This window comes from Anomalospiza imberbis, chromosome 2 (assembly GCF_031753505.1).
Source record: "Anomalospiza imberbis isolate Cuckoo-Finch-1a 21T00152 chromosome 2, ASM3175350v1, whole genome shotgun sequence".
Taxonomy (NCBI): domain Eukaryota; kingdom Metazoa; phylum Chordata; class Aves; order Passeriformes; family Viduidae; genus Anomalospiza; species Anomalospiza imberbis.
Genome location: NC_089682.1, coordinates 83205648 through 83224115, shown reverse-complemented (window position 1 = coordinate 83224115; position 18468 = coordinate 83205648). Strand labels below are relative to the sequence as shown.

The following is an 18468-nucleotide window of genomic DNA, read 5'->3' as shown; positions in this document are numbered from 1 at the left end:
AAGGGGTTGATGAGCTCTTTGCTTCCTCCGGCTCCTTTACGCTGAGCAGGAGCAGCCCAAGCCCGCCCCAAGCCCCGCTGGGGACTCACCTCAGCGGCCCGGGCCGAGACCTGCGGGCAGGCCCCTGCACAACGCCGCCGCCCGCCCCGGGCCGGGGAAGGAGGAGGGCGGTGCTGGGCCCCGAGGCCGGGGAAGGAGGAGGGCGGTGCTGGGCCCCGAGGCCGGGGAAGGAGGAGGGCGGTGCTGGGCCCCGAGGCCGGGGAAGGAGGAGGGCGGTGCTGGGCCCCGAGGCCGGGGAAGGAGGAGGGCGGTGCCGGCCCCGAGGCCGGGGAAGGAGGAGGGCGGTGCTGGGCCCCGAGGCCGGGGAAGGAGGAGGGCGGTGCTGGCCCCGAAGCCGGGGAAGGAGGAGAGCGGTGCTGGGCCCCGAGGCCGGGGAAGGAGGAGGGCGGTGCCGGCCCCGAGGCCGGGGAAGGAGGAGGGCGGTGCCGGCCCCGAGGCCGGGGAAGGAGGAGGGCGGTGCCGGCCCCGAGGCCGGGGAAGGAGGAGAGCGGTGCTGGGCCCCGAGGCCGGGGAAGGAGGAGGGCGGTGCCGGCCCCGAGGCCGGGGAAGGAGGAGGGCGGTGCTGGCCCCGAAGCCGGGGAAGGAGGAGGGCGGTGCTGGGCCCCGAGGCCGGGTGGCAGCGCTGGCCCCGCCCGCCCCACAGCAGCGGCGGGAGCGGCCCTGGCGTCACGGGGCCTTGGTGCTGCTGCTCCGCTGAAGGGGCCCAGACACAGAAACATGTGAAATACGAGCTGTGACAGCTCATTTTCAAGAACACACTAAATAGCTTTAACCTTTAAATAAAGAACATACACAACTAAATTGATGAGTTTTATAAGTATACAATAATACAGACTGATGAGTTTAATAAGTATATCATAATACAGACTAATGCATACCAACATAAAAATGATCACATAGTAAGTAGTGTATCAGACCTCATCTAGGATTACTTGATAATGAACAAATATCAGTAACTAACGAGATTAAACTCAGTTTTGTTGAAGCAGCCCTAAAACTAGATATTAAAGTTTGAATTCAGCACACACTATTAGCTGCCTTCAGTTTTCAAAACTAAATCTTGTCAGAGTAGACATTGCATTACTGGAACATCCACATTACTTTGTTTACTTCAACTGAAAGATTGCATGTTTCTAAGGAATTAATAGGAATTGCAACAAGTACACAGTAGGTATTAGCAATATACTACCATGAGCTACTAATATGAAGCATTATGCCTAGACCTTAGTTGAAAATTTAATGAAACATAGTCAACATAAAGACAGTGCTCAGTCTAACACTTAAAGCAGGACAGATTTGTTACAATTTTGAAAAGGCAGAAACTTTAAAAGTTTTAGTGACACAGGCAGTCCACAAAAATTTTAGACAGCTCCTTTCTCAAAGCTGCATAAAACAAGTACCCTTCAACTCTCCCTAAAAAGTATAAAATCTTTAACCCCCTCTAGCAGTAGCGCTACTTTTACTCTTCTATTTCAGCACTTGTTTCTTGGAGGGCATTGCTCTGTCTGTGGATAAACACAGTGGCTTTTGGTTCCATGTCTCCCAGCTGCTCAAGTGAAGAGACACATGGATCTTGCTCTTTAATAGCATCAGACAGCTTGCACATCTTCTCCCGAATGCGTTGAGAATATCGCAAAGGAGTTACAATTTTCAGATCTTTAGCACTGCAGTCATTTGCCACAGGATGCATCTTCACACTTAGGAAAAGAAGACAACAAACAAAAAACAAACATAGGCATGCCATCATACAAGTTACCTCTGCAGCAACCACCAGAAACAGCAAGTCATGATTCCTGTTCAACTCTTTCCCATTCCAATAGCAAAAGGAAACAGGTCCCTTGCCATTCATTCAGTTAAAACCAGATGTACAACTGTTTTCTTGGGCAAAATATTTTAACCCAGAAAACCTCCTGAAAAGAGTTCCCAAAGACAGATTCTTTCCCATTCCATCAGGGGAAACTGTTCTTCTTGCTGCAAGGGACAGTGGACAGCTGCCAGGACTCTGACTCAATCAGATGTTAAAGCTGATAACAACTTCCTTAAGAAAAAAAACTTATGGCAAAAAAAAAAAAAAAAAAATCAAGCATTAGTTGGTTTTTATTGAGGTTACAACCCAGGTTTTGGCCTCAAGATACAATTAAAATAATCTTTACAGGCCAGTTACATCTTGTTCACTAATTCTGTGTTATGACATACAACCTTATCTACATTTGAAAAGGGGAGGAATGGAGACCTCTTTACCTAGCTCAGTGTAGAACTGCTACTGCCATGTTGGCAGTAGAAGGGAATCCTAAATCTGGAATTAGGGTCTCTGCCACAAAAGTCTGATCACTCTGTAGTAAACCATTCAAAAGCAAAACAGTTTGGGTAAACAGAGAAGCTTACTTAAAAATACTTCCTTCTGAAGGAAGAGGAAGCAATCCTAAAAATGTGGTTCTTGAGAGCTTTTAATTAAGTATTCATAAATGCAGTGCCTCCCTGTTTTAACAGGACACAAACAGTTACTCCAGACACTACAGACTTTCCATGGTTACCTTAAGTAATCTTACCCTTCCAAATATGGTGTGGTAGGAGGGTTGCATCTCATTGAATAAGAGGTGTCATTCTCTTTCTCAGGAGAATTAATTGCTTGGGCTGTATCTTTTATCCCATCCTCCTTCTGTTCTCTTTCACATTTTCCTTTCTTTTTTGCCCGTTCTTTAGCCTTGTGCTTTTTATTCTTTTTTGGCAAGATGTCTCCTCTTGGTTTTAAGTCTAAATAAATTTCTTCTTTTTTGATAACTTCACTGCTTGCCTGTGCCTTCTTATTATCATTCTCTTCTTTTTGGTCATCATCAGGGCAGAGGTCTTCAAAGGTTTCCTGAACTGGCTCTACAGACAAATTTGGTTCCTTGCTGACTTCCACTACCTCACTTAAATGAGCTTCTATCACGGCTCCCCCTAAAAATGCAACATTGAAGAGAGTATACCTGCAATTAGTTACAACTAAATGAATGTTTTTTAGAGAGATAACTTTTATTCTCATGTAGAGCTCTAAGATTTCAGGTAAGTATGCATTGGAGTCTGAGCCACAACAATTTAAGTTGCTGATAATTTTAGCCACCTTTACAAACCTGCAACCTGAAAGCTCAGGCTAAGTAAACATCCTGAGAAGTCATTCTCTTCCTTTTCAAGTGCAGCAGCTCTCAACAAGTATTTCAGCCAGTTTCTGGGTTCAGATACTCGTCAGGTTATGTTACATTGAAAGGAAATATTTATGGCTACTTTATTTCCAAAATTAGACTTATTTACAACCTTTAATTGACAGTATGCCATAACACAACTAGGCTTCTGGTAGTGAAGAGGAACTGAAAAATCAGAGGCACTGATTTTTAGCTCACAAGAGTATTTTTATTTACTCTTTGATTATCAGGCTGAAATAGTTGGACAACACAGCTTTTATAAATTTTAATTAACAAGCCTGAATACAAGGGCATCTCCAATCATTTTAACATGCCCACTGTTGAAAAGGATTTGTTTAGCCAAGATTGTTTTCAAAGACAATTGAGTATAAGATGATAATGGAAAATTTTCCATGAATTAAAATTTAATATCACTACAAATAGTTTAAACACCTTGTGTTGGCTGCCAAGTCAGACAGACAACTAGAACAGAGTACTCAGACTTACCACTGTCAGAGTTAAGAAGACTTTCAGTATTTTTGATTGTATCTACTAGTGTGTGTCGCAATTCCTCTCTGGGCTGAAAAAAAGTTGCACTGTTTTAGGAAAACAATTTCAAGATGTATTATCATCTCAGCTTACTTGAGTGGTATAGTAGTTACGGGGAAAGTGAAGCAGGCCACATGATGTTCATGTTACAAATGCTTTTTTTAATGCTGTTCAGAGTTAAGTCAGAACACAAGTAAATCCCATATTTTCAGTATTTGGTGTGCTAAAGATGTATTTGATGCCCTGAAATCTTGTTGATATTAAAGCACAGAAATTAAGTCCATCAGTAGGTGTAAAATTAAGTTCAGTTTTGGGTTTCTAGTGGTACTATGGTAATTTGATGATCCTAAACACTTCTTCAAATTAGTACCTACAGTGGCTACAGAGCAAACCAAATCCATTATTTTTATGGTCAGGCAGGTCATGTGACTCTCCTACTATAAAGGTATTTAATAGAATCTGAAGCAGCTGTATTTTACAGGCCATACTTTCATGCCTTTCTAATTGTTAATCTCAAATTTTAAGAAAAGTTGCTTACCTTTGCTCCTGCCAAAATGGCCTCCTCATAGACAGCAATAAGCTTTCCAAGATGGTCTGTCTGTTCAAGACGCATACAGCAGATCCAATATTTTGCAAGCTTTTTAACCCCAGGAAAGCTGTGTATCAGATCTTCCAACACGGCACGTGCTTCATCACTGCGATGTTCCTAAAGTAAACACAAAAGGAGAGATTTAAATGCATTTGACGCATTGAGGTGCTGTAGTTTTGCTGCTTTTGGACTAGAAAGCAAGGGATTTTTCCTTTGGCAGAACTGTTATTAACCTATTCCTCAAAATTAGATTTATTTATACAGTATTGTAAGTAGAAGGTAAGTAGAAGTAGTAAGATGTAGAGGCATCTTCAGAACTACTTTAAACAGACTTTTTCAGAAGTACAGACAAGTTTTTGCAAATGCAAACTTGTTTTAGGTTAATTCCTTCTATCTACTCTCATTACATTATAGTTCAATTACTATTATTACCATTATTGCCTATACTTATTTACTAGCTCAGTGAGTTAGTAAAGGTTAATTTCCTCAGCTGTTGGCAAAAGCTATGATATTGCTTAACTTGGGGAACAATTAATCTCCTGCATCTGACTCACATGGGTCTAACATGCCCAAGAGGATTTTCCTGTTTTCAGGACTTATATGATCGGAACTCAGTAGGCAGGGGTCCAAGTACCTGTTCTGTTAACTGCAGGCATTCACTTAGAGTCTTGTTGACCTTTTCTGTATCAGCAGCAGAGAATTCTTGTTCTTCACTTTTAGACTGGGGTCCCAGAAGTGCATGTATAGGAGGTCGTCTCATCACTTTTCCTCTAGATGCCCTCCATTCATCCAGGCGAGCTCTGCATTTAGGAATATTATTAGCTGAAGTGACAGATGTTTTAGCACTTTTTTTACATTAACTGACACTAATTAGGGTAAGTCATGCCAAGATGTACTTTCCAGGTAGCCTGAGTCTTCTTTTAATCCCAAGAGGAATAAAGCTGCCTTTGAGATCAGCATGGAAATTTCAGAACTATGCATATTACTATCTGCTTTAGGTATCTACCAGGTTAAAACACTTTAATCTCTTCCCTTCCAGCTGCAACAAGAGATTTAGGTTACAGACTCTTGTTTTCAAAAGGGAAAAAAATGCTTCTGAACTATTCATCTGTGTCACATTCCCCACCCCAATCCCACTTCAAACCAGAAAATTAGAAATTAATATCTTAAGACAAAGTGTAGAGAACAGCCCAAAACAACCCTATCACGCAATTTATAAAATCGGAAACTGATATGAAGTGTAATTCAGTTTTAATGTTTCATTTCAACCGCACCCCCTAGACCATAAATTTTTAGTAAATGTGACTTACAAGGAGCTCTATATGAGGAATATTAAATAACTTTTAGACTGTGAATCATATTCCTGCCCATTGTCTATGCTGCACTCAAACTGAAAAATGTCATTGACAAATTCTCTCCTTCAGTCTGTAAAGATGCTCCTGCCTATATACATCCTGCCTGACTACATCAGTCACTTCTTTTAAACTGTGACATGCACGTGAAAATAATTTACAGTATTATCTGTCATCCTTAAGGCTGTCACAACACTTAGACTAAAAAAACTGATCCAGCAACATCTATTTTTTAACTGCACAGGAAAAGCTGTAAGCCTGGAGAGTTCCTGCAATTGAATCCTGATTTCTCAGTTTAAGCCTTGATGCTGTCCTTAGGCATCAAGTCCAAACACTTAGTTCTGTTTTTTAGCATCTATACTGCAACAAATAGATCAAACAAGATAATTCTTGGGAAAAAGGCCTGAATAACTTCCAAGAGTAAGCTACAACAGTAATTTAGTTACCTTCTCTCTTCTGCTGACTCTTTTGGCAGAATAGATTTTCTGTTGCCATCCGTTTTAGAATTCTGTCCTGATTTCGTACCAGGAGCAAGAGAAGCTGATTTTGCTGGAGCTTCTGGTCTTGCATCTTCATAAAAATTTGCACACTTCTTCACACCCCGCATTTTGTGATCAGGATTGCAAGAAGCAGCCTTCAGGGGCTGTGGTCGCCTTCCACCAACCACTTTTGGGACTGTTACTTTCTTTGGTGCCACAGCAAATGTCAGCTGTTTCTTCAGACCAGACTGTGAGTTAGTAACAGCTTTGTCAGATGCTTTGCTATGAAATGGCTGGACACCATTTGATTTTACAGACTTAGGGTTGTTTGCGACTTTGATGGTCTTCAGAACTGTATTACAGCTTTTCATGGGCAAAGAATTTGCTGCTTGGTTTGTGGCAGAAAGAAAAAGCTGCTTGTCTGGCAAAGAACTCTTTTCCCCCTCAGTTTTTGCTGCTTTCCAGAAAGAATTTATCTTGGATTGGATAACTCTGCCACGATATCTTCCAAGAGCTGGTTTCTTTGGTACGCTGATACTTGCATTTTGTTTTTCTGCTGTCAAATGCCTCTCTTGAATTCTTTTTATTTCCAAGATGGCCTTGCTAAGTGGTACATGCTGAGATTTTATATCTATGACTTTATTCTCTGGAGCTTGATTTTCAAGATTACAGTTTGTCCCTGACATGTAACTTGTCAGTGTGACTGTAGAAGAGTTTAAAGTAACATTTGTTTCTGAGTTTACAATTGATCGGTCCCATGACACTTTATCAGCATTCTCTTTATTTTCCTGAAATCAAAAGCAAATTCATGGAAATGTTATACATATGTTCGTGCTGCATGTTACTTATTTCCAAAGATACTTCCAATGATTTACAGGACTAAAGTGCTTAACCGTAAATGCCAGCTTAAAGGTGCCTACCGAAGTAATGTATAGATATTTAATTATTTGTCAACAATTACTGCAGAATTCACATCAAAAATCAAATAAAAATTGCTTAAATTCTCACTTGGAGGTAAGAAATAAAACTCTTAAAGTGACTTCTGGCTTTAAACTGTCCAAATTTCCTCCTTAGAGTTACAAAGCAGAAACTTGCTTTAGGCTGTATATAGTTAAGAGCAGTTATCTGTTCGCATACATCAATTAATGGCAGCACCATTCCTCCACTTAGTGTGGATAGTCTACTAACACAAGGTAGTGAGTAAAGTAGTAATTAGGGATAGAGGGAGCTGCTGGCAACATCCTCTCTCCAGTTCTCTCCACTCCTAGGAGATGTTACCAGAAGAGAACTTTTCTTACTATTGAGATGTAGGATGCTGCAAGTTGAGAATACTTACATCAGTTTTACATGGCTTTACTGAAACTATCAGCTGTATGTTCTCAGCACTCCTTATGAAAAGGAGAATCTAGTCTTTTCCTGCAAAAAAGTTGCTCTACAGCAACTAATTCAGCATTGTCCAAGCAGCAGCTTTTTAAAGAGTGAAATATCCAAAGGCATGAAAAAACCATGTGAATGACACATGGTAGACTGCAGGAGAAGATTTTAAGGAAGATGCCTTTGACCTGAAAGAAAACTCATTTCCTGGTCTGTCATTGAGGCTTAGTAGTTAGATTTGACAAAGCCTGCATAACTAGAGTTTGAGTGTGAGGACTGTTTTTCCAGGGAACTTAACTCAGTTATGTAGCTTAACACAACTTTAAACCATACAAGACATTTATACAGAAAAATATATGTCCCTTCAGGAAATTTCTAAAAAAAACCTCTTGTTCTCACTTCTTAAATTTTTCTCTTCAACAGTCAGTTTTGAAGTTTAAAGTTTTTGCTTTTCTCCTCAAATAGCTCCACATCTCAAATCTTGAGAAACCCAAACTCTGAACTGTCTAACATGAACGCAGGTCTTATGTCTATTTTTTTCTCACATTTCTCTGAGAACAGGTCTGGAGAAGAATCTCTATTTTGCTACTTCTAAGCAGCACAACCATTTGCATCTTAATTCCAGGAAAGTGACATGAAATGATACAGCGAACACATTCCCTTAAACTCTGATTAGGTATTGGCATCTACTTCTGATTACCTTAGTTTTGCTAGCACACCGCTGAAAAAACATATACACTCAGCAGTTCATTTTGTTAATGGTTTGGCTTTCTTTCAAGTAACAATAAACTTCTTTACTGTGACAGAAGACATTACTCAGATTTTAAATAACTTCCCCAAAGACTCAAAACATATCAAAAACCCCTGTGAGATTCTTGAGAAGTGTTGTAAAAAATTAAGCATTATTTCAGCAATAATGGTATCCTCTTTCACTCTCTCTCCTGTTGGGTACAAATTGAATATCCATATGATCCATTTTCTACTGGAATATGACAGCTTTCCAAGAAGCATATAATAAGCAGTGACTAAATAAAAGTCTAACAAACCACACCTCTGCACCTGCGATCTTCTCATGCTCTGGAAGTCATACAACATAGATTTAAGTAAGTGGAATGTTGCAGCCATAAAAACAAAGTGCTATCAGTATTTAAATATCAGTCAAAAACTTACCATTTCTGGCTTGGGAGATGTTGAGAGCTGTAACTTGTCTTGCAGTTTACTGTTAGTGGCTCTCCTTGTTCTGCTATTGCTTAAAAAAAAAAAACCCAAACATCTTAAATCATGCAACAAAGGGATGTATTTTTAGAGGATGTTCACATTTCAGTTGGTAGTCTGCAGAATGTACTCATACTGAAGCATTTCTGTTTAGCTTGCACTATTCCTCCAGCAAAAACAAATGGTTAAGCAACCACTACCACTGATCAGAACCCAGGCTGGAAAACGTAATTTTTATACCATAAAGAGCTGTCTAACAGATGAAGCTGAAGCTCAGCAACTGCAATCATGAGAGCCCAGGCCATCTGAGACAAGTCTGAACAAGGACACATAGTTCCTACCACACTGACAGGTTCCAAAACTTTCAGTCAGGCACTAGAGCTGGCATCAGACTACCTAGAAAGTTACAAAACCACCAAGAGCAGTACTGTCTCCTAGCAACTATGAAAATGTATTGACAACTCAGAAGAAAAGCATCTCAGTTTAAAGTTACAAATTCAAATTCTTCCTCAGGTGCTTTGTGATGTGTTATGTAAGAGACATGGCACTACTGCACGTGACTGAAAATGAATATTCTAGTTAGCAAGTGGTATCTCTGCATCAGAGCACCTACAGAAACCAGCTGAGAGGAAAATGAAGGAACATTAGTGAATATGAACATAAGAGAATATAAGCCATAGCAGAAACACTACCTGATCGACGTCTGGTTTCCTTGAATCGGCACACCAGAAAAGGTCTTCTTTCTTGATAGATACTCTTCGACTTTCTGTCGTCTTTGTTCTAGCAGAACAAAAAGAAGGAAAGGAAGGAGGAAATGCAGTTAGAATAGCATCAAGACATTACAAAATATAGATGCTAAGGATTAAGAAAGCCTTAGTTTTCACATCTGAATGGCTTACACATTCTTGCATTTCTTGAGAAAGGCAGTATTCAAGGGATGGTTGAATACAACTTCACAGCTCAACAAAATGCCTGTTTGCTGTATTAAGCTAAAAGAAACACTATTTTGTAACATGAAGAAGTCAGGCTTGCTGTTATCTTCCATATGCCTGTCCAGTATTTCACATAGTTACCGTTGGTTCAGCAAGCATGCTTTTTACTTGTGGCAGTAGCAAGTATAGCACACATGAAAAGCACCATGCATGTGAACCCAACTGACCACCTGTAAAATGATTTGCTTCTCTTCCACTATCACTTGGACATCTGTGCAAATAGCTAGACTACATGAAGCGTTAATACCAGCATGAAGTGATCCTGAAAAGGTCCTAAAAAACAGCTGTCACTGTCTCTCCAGGGATGGTGACTCCACCCTCTCCTTGGGCAGTTCATGCCTATGTCATATCACCCTTTCTGTCAAGAAATTCCTCCTAATGTCCAACCTAAAAGTCCCCTGGCACAGCTTGAGATATTCTCGTGTCCTGTCACGTGTCACCTGGGGAGATGAGGCCGGTCCTCACCTAGTTCCACCTTCCTTTCGGGCAATTGTAGAGAGTGATAAGGTCTCCTCTGTGTTGTAGGTGTTGGCAAACCCAATGGGAAGAATGATGATGTCTAACTCCAGTTCAGAAGGCTGAATGATTTCTTTATTATAATTATGCTATAATACATTAATATACTATATAAAAGAGGATACTCAAAACTACATGCTACTTTCTCTGTCTAACAAACAACTCGTGACCCTGTTCTCCAGAGTCCAGACACAGGTGGATCCGATTGGCCATCAAGCCCAAACAATCCACCATGATCCAACCAAGCGATCACTCCAGATAAACAATTCTCCAAACACATTCCACAAGAGAAAAACAAGAAGCAGGAATAGAAATTGTTTTCTCTTCCATTTCTCTGTGCATCTTCATAAAAATCCTGAGAGAGGGAGAGAAATGTGCTTGCCACACCCCTGAGCCTCTTCTCCAGGCTAAGCTCCTCCAGCCGCTCCTCACAGGGCTGGTCCTCCAGACCCTTCCCCAGCTCCCTGCCCTCCTCTGGACAAAGTTACAGAAGACAGTGTCCATCCCCTGCTTCTGAAGGAGCTACTACAGCTCGTACAGCAGCGGTGCCCCTGCCGAGAGCCGCTGCACGGCAGCGAGCTCGGCGTGCATCCCAGAGCTTCCCAGCACCTTCTGCTTCAAAAACGCCTCTGACCGCCCCTCGCACGAACAGCAAAGCCCACCAAAGCCACTCCCTTGCTTCAACTTGCAGAAGCCGAACCGGTCAAAAGTAAATAAGCGCAAGAACGCCGCACTTGCTGCTTTCAAGAGGAAGCTTTTAATGTCGGGGTATCCCGTTTGTCGTGAGGGAAGGCTTCCAGCCCAGGAGCCCTAGCTGGGGTAGGATGGGATGGGGTCCGTACCGGCCCCAGCCCTGCCAAGGGAGGGTGAAGTCGCGTACGCCCACTCGCAAGCTCTAAGACCACAACAGCGAGCGCTACCACCAAGACCTGCCCGATCTCCGACCTCGCCAAGAGCACCTGCCCCCGCCCTCCCCCTGTCCGGAGAGACCGACCGGCTCCTCTCTCGCACCGGCTCTCCTGCACCCGCCGCAGCGACGCGCGAGGCTGCAACGGCGGCCGGTAACGCTCAGCCCCGCGCGGGCAAGCGAGAGGGCGGCCCAGCGGCGGGGAGCAGTTCTGTTCCTCGGTGCCCGGGTGCCCCTATCCCGGCCTTACCGCGGAATGCAGGCTCGGACCTGCGGCTCGCCAGGAGCTGCGGAGCCGCGCGCGCCGCCATGGCCGCCGCGTAACGAGCGTTTGAATCGCCCGGCGCCGCCCCGATTGGCCCGGCCGCGGGGCTTGAATTGGCCAATGGCGGGCGGCGCGGCCCTCCCGCCGCGCCCCGGGGGAGAACATGGCGGCCGCTCCCCGGGCCGCCGCTAGAGGGCGCGGGTCAGCCGCACGCGGTCCCTGCACGCCCAGCGGCCGCGGCCCGGTGCGGGAGGGGAGAGGCGGCCATGGACAGGTTCTCGTGGACCACCGGGCTGCTGGAGCTGGGAGAGACGCTGGTGGTCCAGCAGCGCGGCGTGCGCCTCAGCGACGGGGGGGAGAAGGTGACGGGAGCTGGAGTCGCTCCGCGCGGGGCCTGGCGGCACGGCCGGGGCGGGGGAGGAGGGTAAAGGACGCGGCTGTGGGCCCCAGGCAAGGGGGGTGGCAGGGCTGTGGGTGCGGGCGGTGTTGGGCGAGGGACGCGACACAAAGGGTGTGAAGAGCTTGGGCTGCAGGCGGAGCATCGATGGGGAGTGTGGGAGGACGTTCTGCGCCAGGGTCTGGCAGGGTTTGTCTCTGTGGGGAGATTAGGGCGGATTTGCAGGCTTCGAGGGGCTGTGCTGGTTGTCAGCAGCTGAACGTGAGCCAGAGTGTGCCCAGGTAGCCAAGAAGGCCAGTGGCATCCTGGCCTGTATCAGCAATAGTGTGGCCAGCAGGACCAGGGCAAGGATTGTCCCCTTGTACTCAGCAGTGGTGAGGCCGCGCCCCGAATCCTGGGTTCAGTTCCGGGTCCCTTAGCTCAGGACAGACATTGAGGTGCTGGAGTGGATCCAGAGGAGGGAGCGGGGCTGGGGAAGGGTCTGGAGCACAGGTCTTAGGAAGAGCAGCTGAAGGGGCTGGCATTGTTTAGCCTTGAAAAAAACAGGCTCTGGGGGGACCTTATTGCTCTCCGCAACTGCCTGAAAGAAGGGTAGAGCCAGGTCGGGGTCGGTCTCTTATTCCAGGCAGCAGGGGACAGGAAAAGAGGAAGTAGCCTTACGCTGTGCTAGGGGAAGTTTAGGTTGGCCATTAGGAAGAATTTCTTGACAGAAATTAGAAATCAGACATTGCAATGGACTGGGAGGTGGTGGAGTCACCGTCCCTGGAGCTGTTTAAGGAAAGACTGGAGATGGCACTCAGGCCATGGTCTGGTTGACATGGAGATTTTGGGTCATAGGTTGGACCTGATGATCTCAGAGGGCTTTTCCAACTTGATTGATTCTGTGATTCTGTGAGAAAGGCCTTGGACAGTGTGTGTGACACGGGGTGAGGGTTGGGACCCCCGCAGGGTGTGGGTAGGCAGTGTCACTCTGCTTGGGCTGTCACTCCTGTATGGGGCTGAGCCCTGGCTTTGGTGTGGTACAGGGCATGACACACAATTCACACTTGAGCCATCCTGGGTGCTGACATACCCTCTCCTCTTGTCTGAGCCATCCTGTTTATTGCTTCACTTCACTGCTGGACTGACTCTTGATCTCTCCATTTTTCTACACCATGGTCATTGCATGCCCTCACAAAAAGCTGTGAACACATGCCTCCTATTTTACAAGTAGGAAGCAATTTGCTAATGCAGATTTTCCAGGTACTCTTTGCTGTCTGATAAGTAAAGAGCTTTTCAACAGCAACACAGATATAAGCAATACTCCTGTGTAATAGGATGGGAGATTTCAGACTGTGTGCAGCATTTTTTTATTAGGTTGCTTTGCTTTTTGCATAACTTCTACCTCCTTTGTCAGCATATAGTGAATGTTCCAAAGCCAATAGCCCTGTTTAAAATACATTTAAGAAGTTTAGTATATCTTGCAGATTATATGGAGGGAGGATCCCTCAGGATTTCCGGGGGGAAAGTTTATACGCTTGAAAAAGGAAGTTTGTGTTTATCCATCTAATCATTTTATACTCTTTTTTGCCATTGTTTCCTAAACTTCATGTATTTTGTTTTCTGGAAAAAAGGGAGTGTTCTCAAAATACTGGCTTGTTAAATCTGATTGCTCTGTTGTGGTAAGGTGTAATGTTTCCAAGACCAGTATTTATGTAACTTACTGATTCAATGTGCTGTTGATCTGTTTTATTTTTCCTGCCCAGGTGAAATTCGATAGTGGAGTTTTACTGCTGAGCACACACAGACTGATCTGGAGGGATCAGAAGAATCATGTAAGTCCCATCATTGTCTCCTGTATGTAATTCAGTTGTAAATTTCATAATAAACAACAAGTAGCATGCAATGAAAAGCCTGCACATGGAGAGGGGATTATTCCTGCCTTTGTGTGTGTTTTGCTTTACAAGTAGAGTCCACTTTTTGGCTCTCAGCAGAAAGAAGATTATGTAGTGTTCTTTCACCCAGTCCTGCTTAAATAAAATAATCATGCAGAGATGAGAATGGATAGGAATGTATCCTATAAATTTTTCTTTCCTACTGCACAGAAGTAAAGGAGAAAAGAGCCTGATGTCATGCACTAAAAAATACTGATTTTGAAACTGAAGTTGAATATGTCAGGCACTTCATAATATAATGTCCTCTCCTGTGCTCCTTGTCTAGGAAAGCCTTTTCTTTCTTGTTGGTTTCAAGTCCAAGTTGCCCCACCATATATTGTGCTCCTACCATATAGTCCCAGACCACGATTTGATAATAGGATGTATTTGGTGGTGGTATTGCTTTGCACACACCTTGCCCTCCCAGCTGCCCTGTTCCTGCCATGAACCATCCCTTCAATCAGCCAGAACATGTATTGCACTGCTGTAGACAAGTGGTCACAGGTTAAGTGGCACTGCCAGAACTACAGTGTGGTAACTGTAGTAAAGCTGCTGAATGCTTTGTGTCATCAATCACAGCCTGGGAATACAGGCTGGAAGTGGGAGAAAGAGACCACAAACAGATAAAGCTTTAAGCATAGACTGTGACAATGGGCACCACTCCACAGATGCAATTGGAGAAGTCTTCCTCAGACCAGGTTGGATTATGCTTGTTTTGGACACAATAATTGAGAATTTTAACCCTGGAAGTCACAGTTTAGACAGAGCACATTCAGATGACAACTTTTCAAAAGCAAATTTTATTCCACTGGGCTTTTGTGTAAGGGCACCTTAAGCAGCTCTCACATTCGAAGGCTGATCCCTAGCAAATATCACGTCCTTGCTTCAAAGCAGGGAGCTACTAAGAGCACTCTGAAGGCAGTGTCACCATGGATGTTCTTAATTTGGCAGAGTAGTATGTTTTTTTCTTTAGGGATTGTTAGCAGGAACTGTAGACCTATTTTTAATACACATTTTTTCAAAAGGTTTAAGGAGCTGTTACCCATGGTGGGGTTACTGTTACACAAGTTAGGGCTTGATTGTCCAGACCACGAGCTGCTCTATATAAATTAACATGGGACTTTTTTGCACAGCCATCACATTATCACATGAGATAACGTGCTAAACTCTGTGTTAATCGCTTTATATTTCTTCATCAGCATTGCTTTTTGAGAGCTGAGCGTGTACTACAACAGCCACTGTGTCTAATCTTCTCACTTGGGATTTTTGCATGGTCACAGTAACATTGGGCATTATGGCTTTATCAAGTCCTGGAACTGAACTCCATGCTCTCTTTTCCAACAAAAGGATTACATTTGTCTCTTTTCTTTGATTTCTCCATCTGCTCCTAGGCCATGTGATTTCTTCTACTCTTCCAAAGTCATTGAATTTGTTAAATCAGCAGAGGAAAACCTTGGAGAAAAAGAAAAATAATTTTATTTTAACTAATTTAACTCAGCAAATATTCTGAAAAGCTCAGGCTTGATTAACAGAAAGGGCAGAAATGTGGCCTGGAGATGGGCAAAAATTACCCAGTTCTGATTGGAAGATGTAATTAACTTTGTTAGTGGGGTAAATAAAGCTGATTCATTTTCAAGCTCTCAGTACTGAAACATGGGGAGCATGGTGCCCTTTTGTTGTCTTGGTAAGCTGTTGTCTAAGCTCAGCTGTGGTTTATCATCAGAGTTAGAAAGCTTAGGTAGCTCACCTAGAAAAAATTGCAGACAGAGTCCCCTTCTTGTGTCAGCAATGTATAGTAATTAATGGGGCACATGGTTACAGGTTAACATATCTCACAGAAACAGACAGTTGGGTCCTATAGCTGCTGTTTTTACATGCTTTCTGCAGTTAAACAGTGTTTAAAAAACAAAAAAAAAGGAATTCTGTAAAGTTTGTTACATAGCTAGATTTGTACAAATTTTTAAATGATAAAATCATGCATTATGTGAGCATGAGGCACTAGAAGACAAAATTCAAATATACACAGCATATTTAACACATTTCTGTTTTGGTATCCCTTGCTGTAGCGTCTCTCATCAGGAAGGGGTGATTTTAAGTCCTTGTACTTAAAATATGTTCATAACTTTCTATCTTGGAACTAAATGAATCAGTCACTTTGACGGTGCACATATTATACATGTGTATAGTTGAACTCTTTTTGTCATTTTCAAAACCTGTTTTTAACAGAAGTATCATATTGCCTGTCTTTTAAAGTGTCCAGAACTTTGTGGCTGTTCTACAAACATTAACTGTTTGTCGTGCCTTTAGAAACTAGAGTCATAGAAGAGCCTAGATAGCTTGCAGTAAGAGTTTTTAGAAAAGAAAGTACAACCCAGTTTTTTTCCCCAATAAGAGATTCACTTATTAGTTGGAGTTCCTGCATGTATACTTCCCTGCTCTCAAATTTAATGGGTATTTAACTTCTCCATACAAAGAGGAGCAATTTTGGTAGTACAGACTGAGAGGACCCTGTAACAGTGTCTGTTGTAAACCGGTGCTAGGAAGTGGCAGGTGGAAGAAAGAAGTTCAGAGAGGAAATGCAACCCATGTTTCCTGCATTCTGTGTGACTGTGTCACTCAGCAAGGTGTTGTGTGGGAGATGATGTTCTCAGAGGATGTTCACCAGAACACGACCAGGTACCTTACTAGATGTTTTGAATCGTTCCTGTAGCAACTTCTGTCTCAAATGCATGTAGAAGGAGTGTAGCCTGGGATAGATTAGTTTCCAACAGATGGATACAGCCTTGTTTCTTGCTTTTGTTTAAAGTACAGTCCAATAAATGTGTGGTGAGATGCATCAACTGCTGGATTAAGTCCTTCACTGTAGGATGGATGGAAAAATTCCTATTGCATTCAGACAATAGTGTAGATTTTAGATATTCAGCATTTTAAAAGAATGGTAGGTTTGGATATTTTTTTAGTTCCCAAAGTAATATCAATGCAAAAATGTCAAGAACCTGTGAGTACTGTGCACCTACAGAGATAAGGTGCAGTAGTGTGGAAATTTTAGTGTTTAAATTTTGACCTTAGAGATTTGTTAAATCTCATGGTCCCTTTTAAATTTTCTTTTGTTATTTTTCTACATATATTTCACTGTAATACATTGTTTCTATTGTTACCATCGTATTTCATATAGAGTGCTACAGGCAGCACCTGTAGATATCCATACTGTTTGTGAAATGGGGAAAGAGAACACTTGGTTTAGACAATGAATAGACAGGATATGGTTTAATTCACCTGTGTTTGTGGTGTTTGTTGCAGGAGTGCTGCATTGCTGTACCTCTGTCTCAGATTGTATTTATTGAAGAGCAAGCAGCTGGGATAGGAAAGAGGTATGGGCATCCTCATTGTCATTTTCAGATGGATCCTTTCACATGCATGTGATGCGAGGTACCCAGTATTATAGATTAATTCATGGTAGGTTCCGTTTGCAATCTTAAGTTTCCATACTGACACTCACAAGGACCACTGAGGTCAAATGTGTAAGAGTCATGACTGATGTGATTTGTTAGCTACCTGTCTTGTAATCACTACTGATGATTTTAGAGGTCTTTTCTGACATAAATAATTCTATGATTTAAATTTCTAAAGAGAGAAAAAAAATTTGGCTGGAGAAATACATACACAATTAACATCTGCTTGCAGCCTACAGTCAGATTGGCAAGGTAATATGCTGGAGGTATTCAGAAGAAATCAGTTCATTCACTAATGCTGGAGAAATAAGTAAAGACCAAGGCAAAGATTATCAGTAAAATGAGATAGGAATGGAGGACTTGCAGTCATGTTACGATAGCAGTCTGTTAATTTTCCTAAAATCATGCTCTCCCAAGGTTTGTTTTGGTAGTAGGTGTCCTTTTTGACTGTTATTTTCATGCATGGTGGCTTTGAATGTTGGTTTTGGATAAGTTCACACACAGTGTCCACAAGTGACATACAGAAGTGGGATAGGTTACACATAATATTGAGACCTTTTGTCTTCCTGTGTCAAAGTTAGCATATTTTGGCTTTTGACCTGCAGTAACTAAAGCCAAATTAAATTACAACTTGGCAATCAGTATTTATCCTAGCTAAAAGGTTTTTTTGGAAATTATTGCTTAAAAATTTAAAATTTGTTATGTTCATTTCTAAAGAATTGATGGTACATTTTAAATTTGTAAAATGTTTCTGCTTTAGAGGCTGTTGTAATTTTTATACAAGATCTACTTCATCAAAATATTTTAAATATTGATGCATAAATATAAAGCATTCTTTGATGATCTTTAGCTCTTTTGTGAGATAGTTAATAGAGATTTTGATGAAATTGTTAACTCTGATGCAGAAATAGTTTATTTAAATATTACAGAAACAGCTTCTCTTTACTTTACCTTTTCCATAGTGCTAAAATAGTGGTTCATCTTCATCCTGCTTCTTCAAACAAAGAGCCTGGTCCATTCCAAAGCAGCAAATATTCATATGTCAAGCTTTCTTTCAAAGAACATGGGCAGATTGAGGTAAGTCTTGTACCATGGATGCCAAGCATAATCAGGTCTTTGGACATGCTTTTCTCCTCTTGCTGTGTTAGTGATAATTTCCCATGATCTTTCCATATTTACTTTTGAGGTGGAGCTGTTTCAATACATCCTTTTGGGAGACAAACACTATGAGTCTTCCATGTTCTATA

The 18468-nt window shown here is 42.5% G+C and overlaps 3 protein-coding genes across 10 annotated transcripts in view; 2 read left to right on the top strand and 1 right to left on the bottom strand.

Moving 5' to 3' along the window:
* Positions 1 to 18468, top strand: part of LOC137469404 (phosphatidylinositol 3,4,5-trisphosphate 3-phosphatase TPTE2-like) — a 267328-nt gene that overhangs the window by 159163 nt on the left and 89697 nt on the right. The window lies entirely within an intron of this gene.
* On the bottom strand, positions 858 to 11605 carry CKAP2 (cytoskeleton associated protein 2). 3 transcript variants are annotated; one of them, XM_068182078.1, is made up of 9 exons: positions 11445 to 11603; positions 9469 to 9559; positions 8735 to 8807; positions 6158 to 6978; positions 4994 to 5159; positions 4309 to 4476; positions 3729 to 3801; positions 2610 to 3000; positions 858 to 1757 (listed from the first exon to the last, which is right to left on the bottom strand). In XM_068182078.1, the coding sequence occupies exons 1-9, from the start codon at positions 11503 to 11505 to the stop codon at positions 1520 to 1522; spliced, it is 2082 nt and encodes a 693-aa protein (XP_068038179.1). In that variant the 5' UTR covers positions 11506 to 11603; the 3' UTR covers positions 858 to 1519. The 3 variants fall into 3 exon arrangements, with proteins under 3 accessions (XP_068038179.1, XP_068038178.1, XP_068038180.1); XM_068182077.1 differs by having other exon boundaries at positions 8735 to 8813; positions 9472 to 9559; XM_068182079.1 differs by having other exon boundaries at positions 1707 to 2112; positions 8735 to 8813; positions 9472 to 9559; positions 11445 to 11605.
* Positions 11603 to 18468, top strand: part of VPS36 (vacuolar protein sorting 36 homolog) — a 20078-nt gene continuing 13212 nt past the window's right edge. The window contains exons 1-4 of one of the 5 annotated variants that reach the window (XM_068182081.1): positions 11603 to 11821; positions 13602 to 13670; positions 17070 to 17140; positions 18184 to 18298. In XM_068182081.1, the coding sequence (XP_068038182.1) occupies positions 11726 to 11821; positions 13602 to 13670; positions 17070 to 17140; positions 18184 to 18298 (351 nt within the window). In that variant the 5' untranslated portion in view covers positions 11603 to 11725. Of the gene's footprint in view, positions 11884 to 12936; positions 13099 to 13601; positions 13671 to 17069; positions 17141 to 18183; positions 18299 to 18468 lie in introns of those variants that run through there. The other 4 variants (XM_068182080.1, XM_068182083.1, XM_068182082.1 and 1 more) reach the window with 4 other exon arrangements.

What these genes read in the sequence shown, in the direction of transcription:
- CKAP2 (XM_068182077.1), bottom strand. Translation starts at nt 11,505, where the DNA reads ATGGCGGCGCGCGCGGCTCCGCAGCTCCTGGCGAGCCGCAGGTCCGAG. An exon ending in CCATTTTGGCAGGAGCAAAG is followed by an intron (nt 3,802 to 4,308) that starts GTAAGCAACTTT and finishes ACTTTTTTTCAG; the next exon opens with CCCAGAGAGGAATTGCGACA. An exon ending in ACCACACCATATTTGGAAGG is followed by an intron (nt 1,758 to 2,609) that starts GTAAGATTACTT and finishes TCTTTTCCTAAG; the next exon opens with TGTGAAGATGCATCCTGTGG.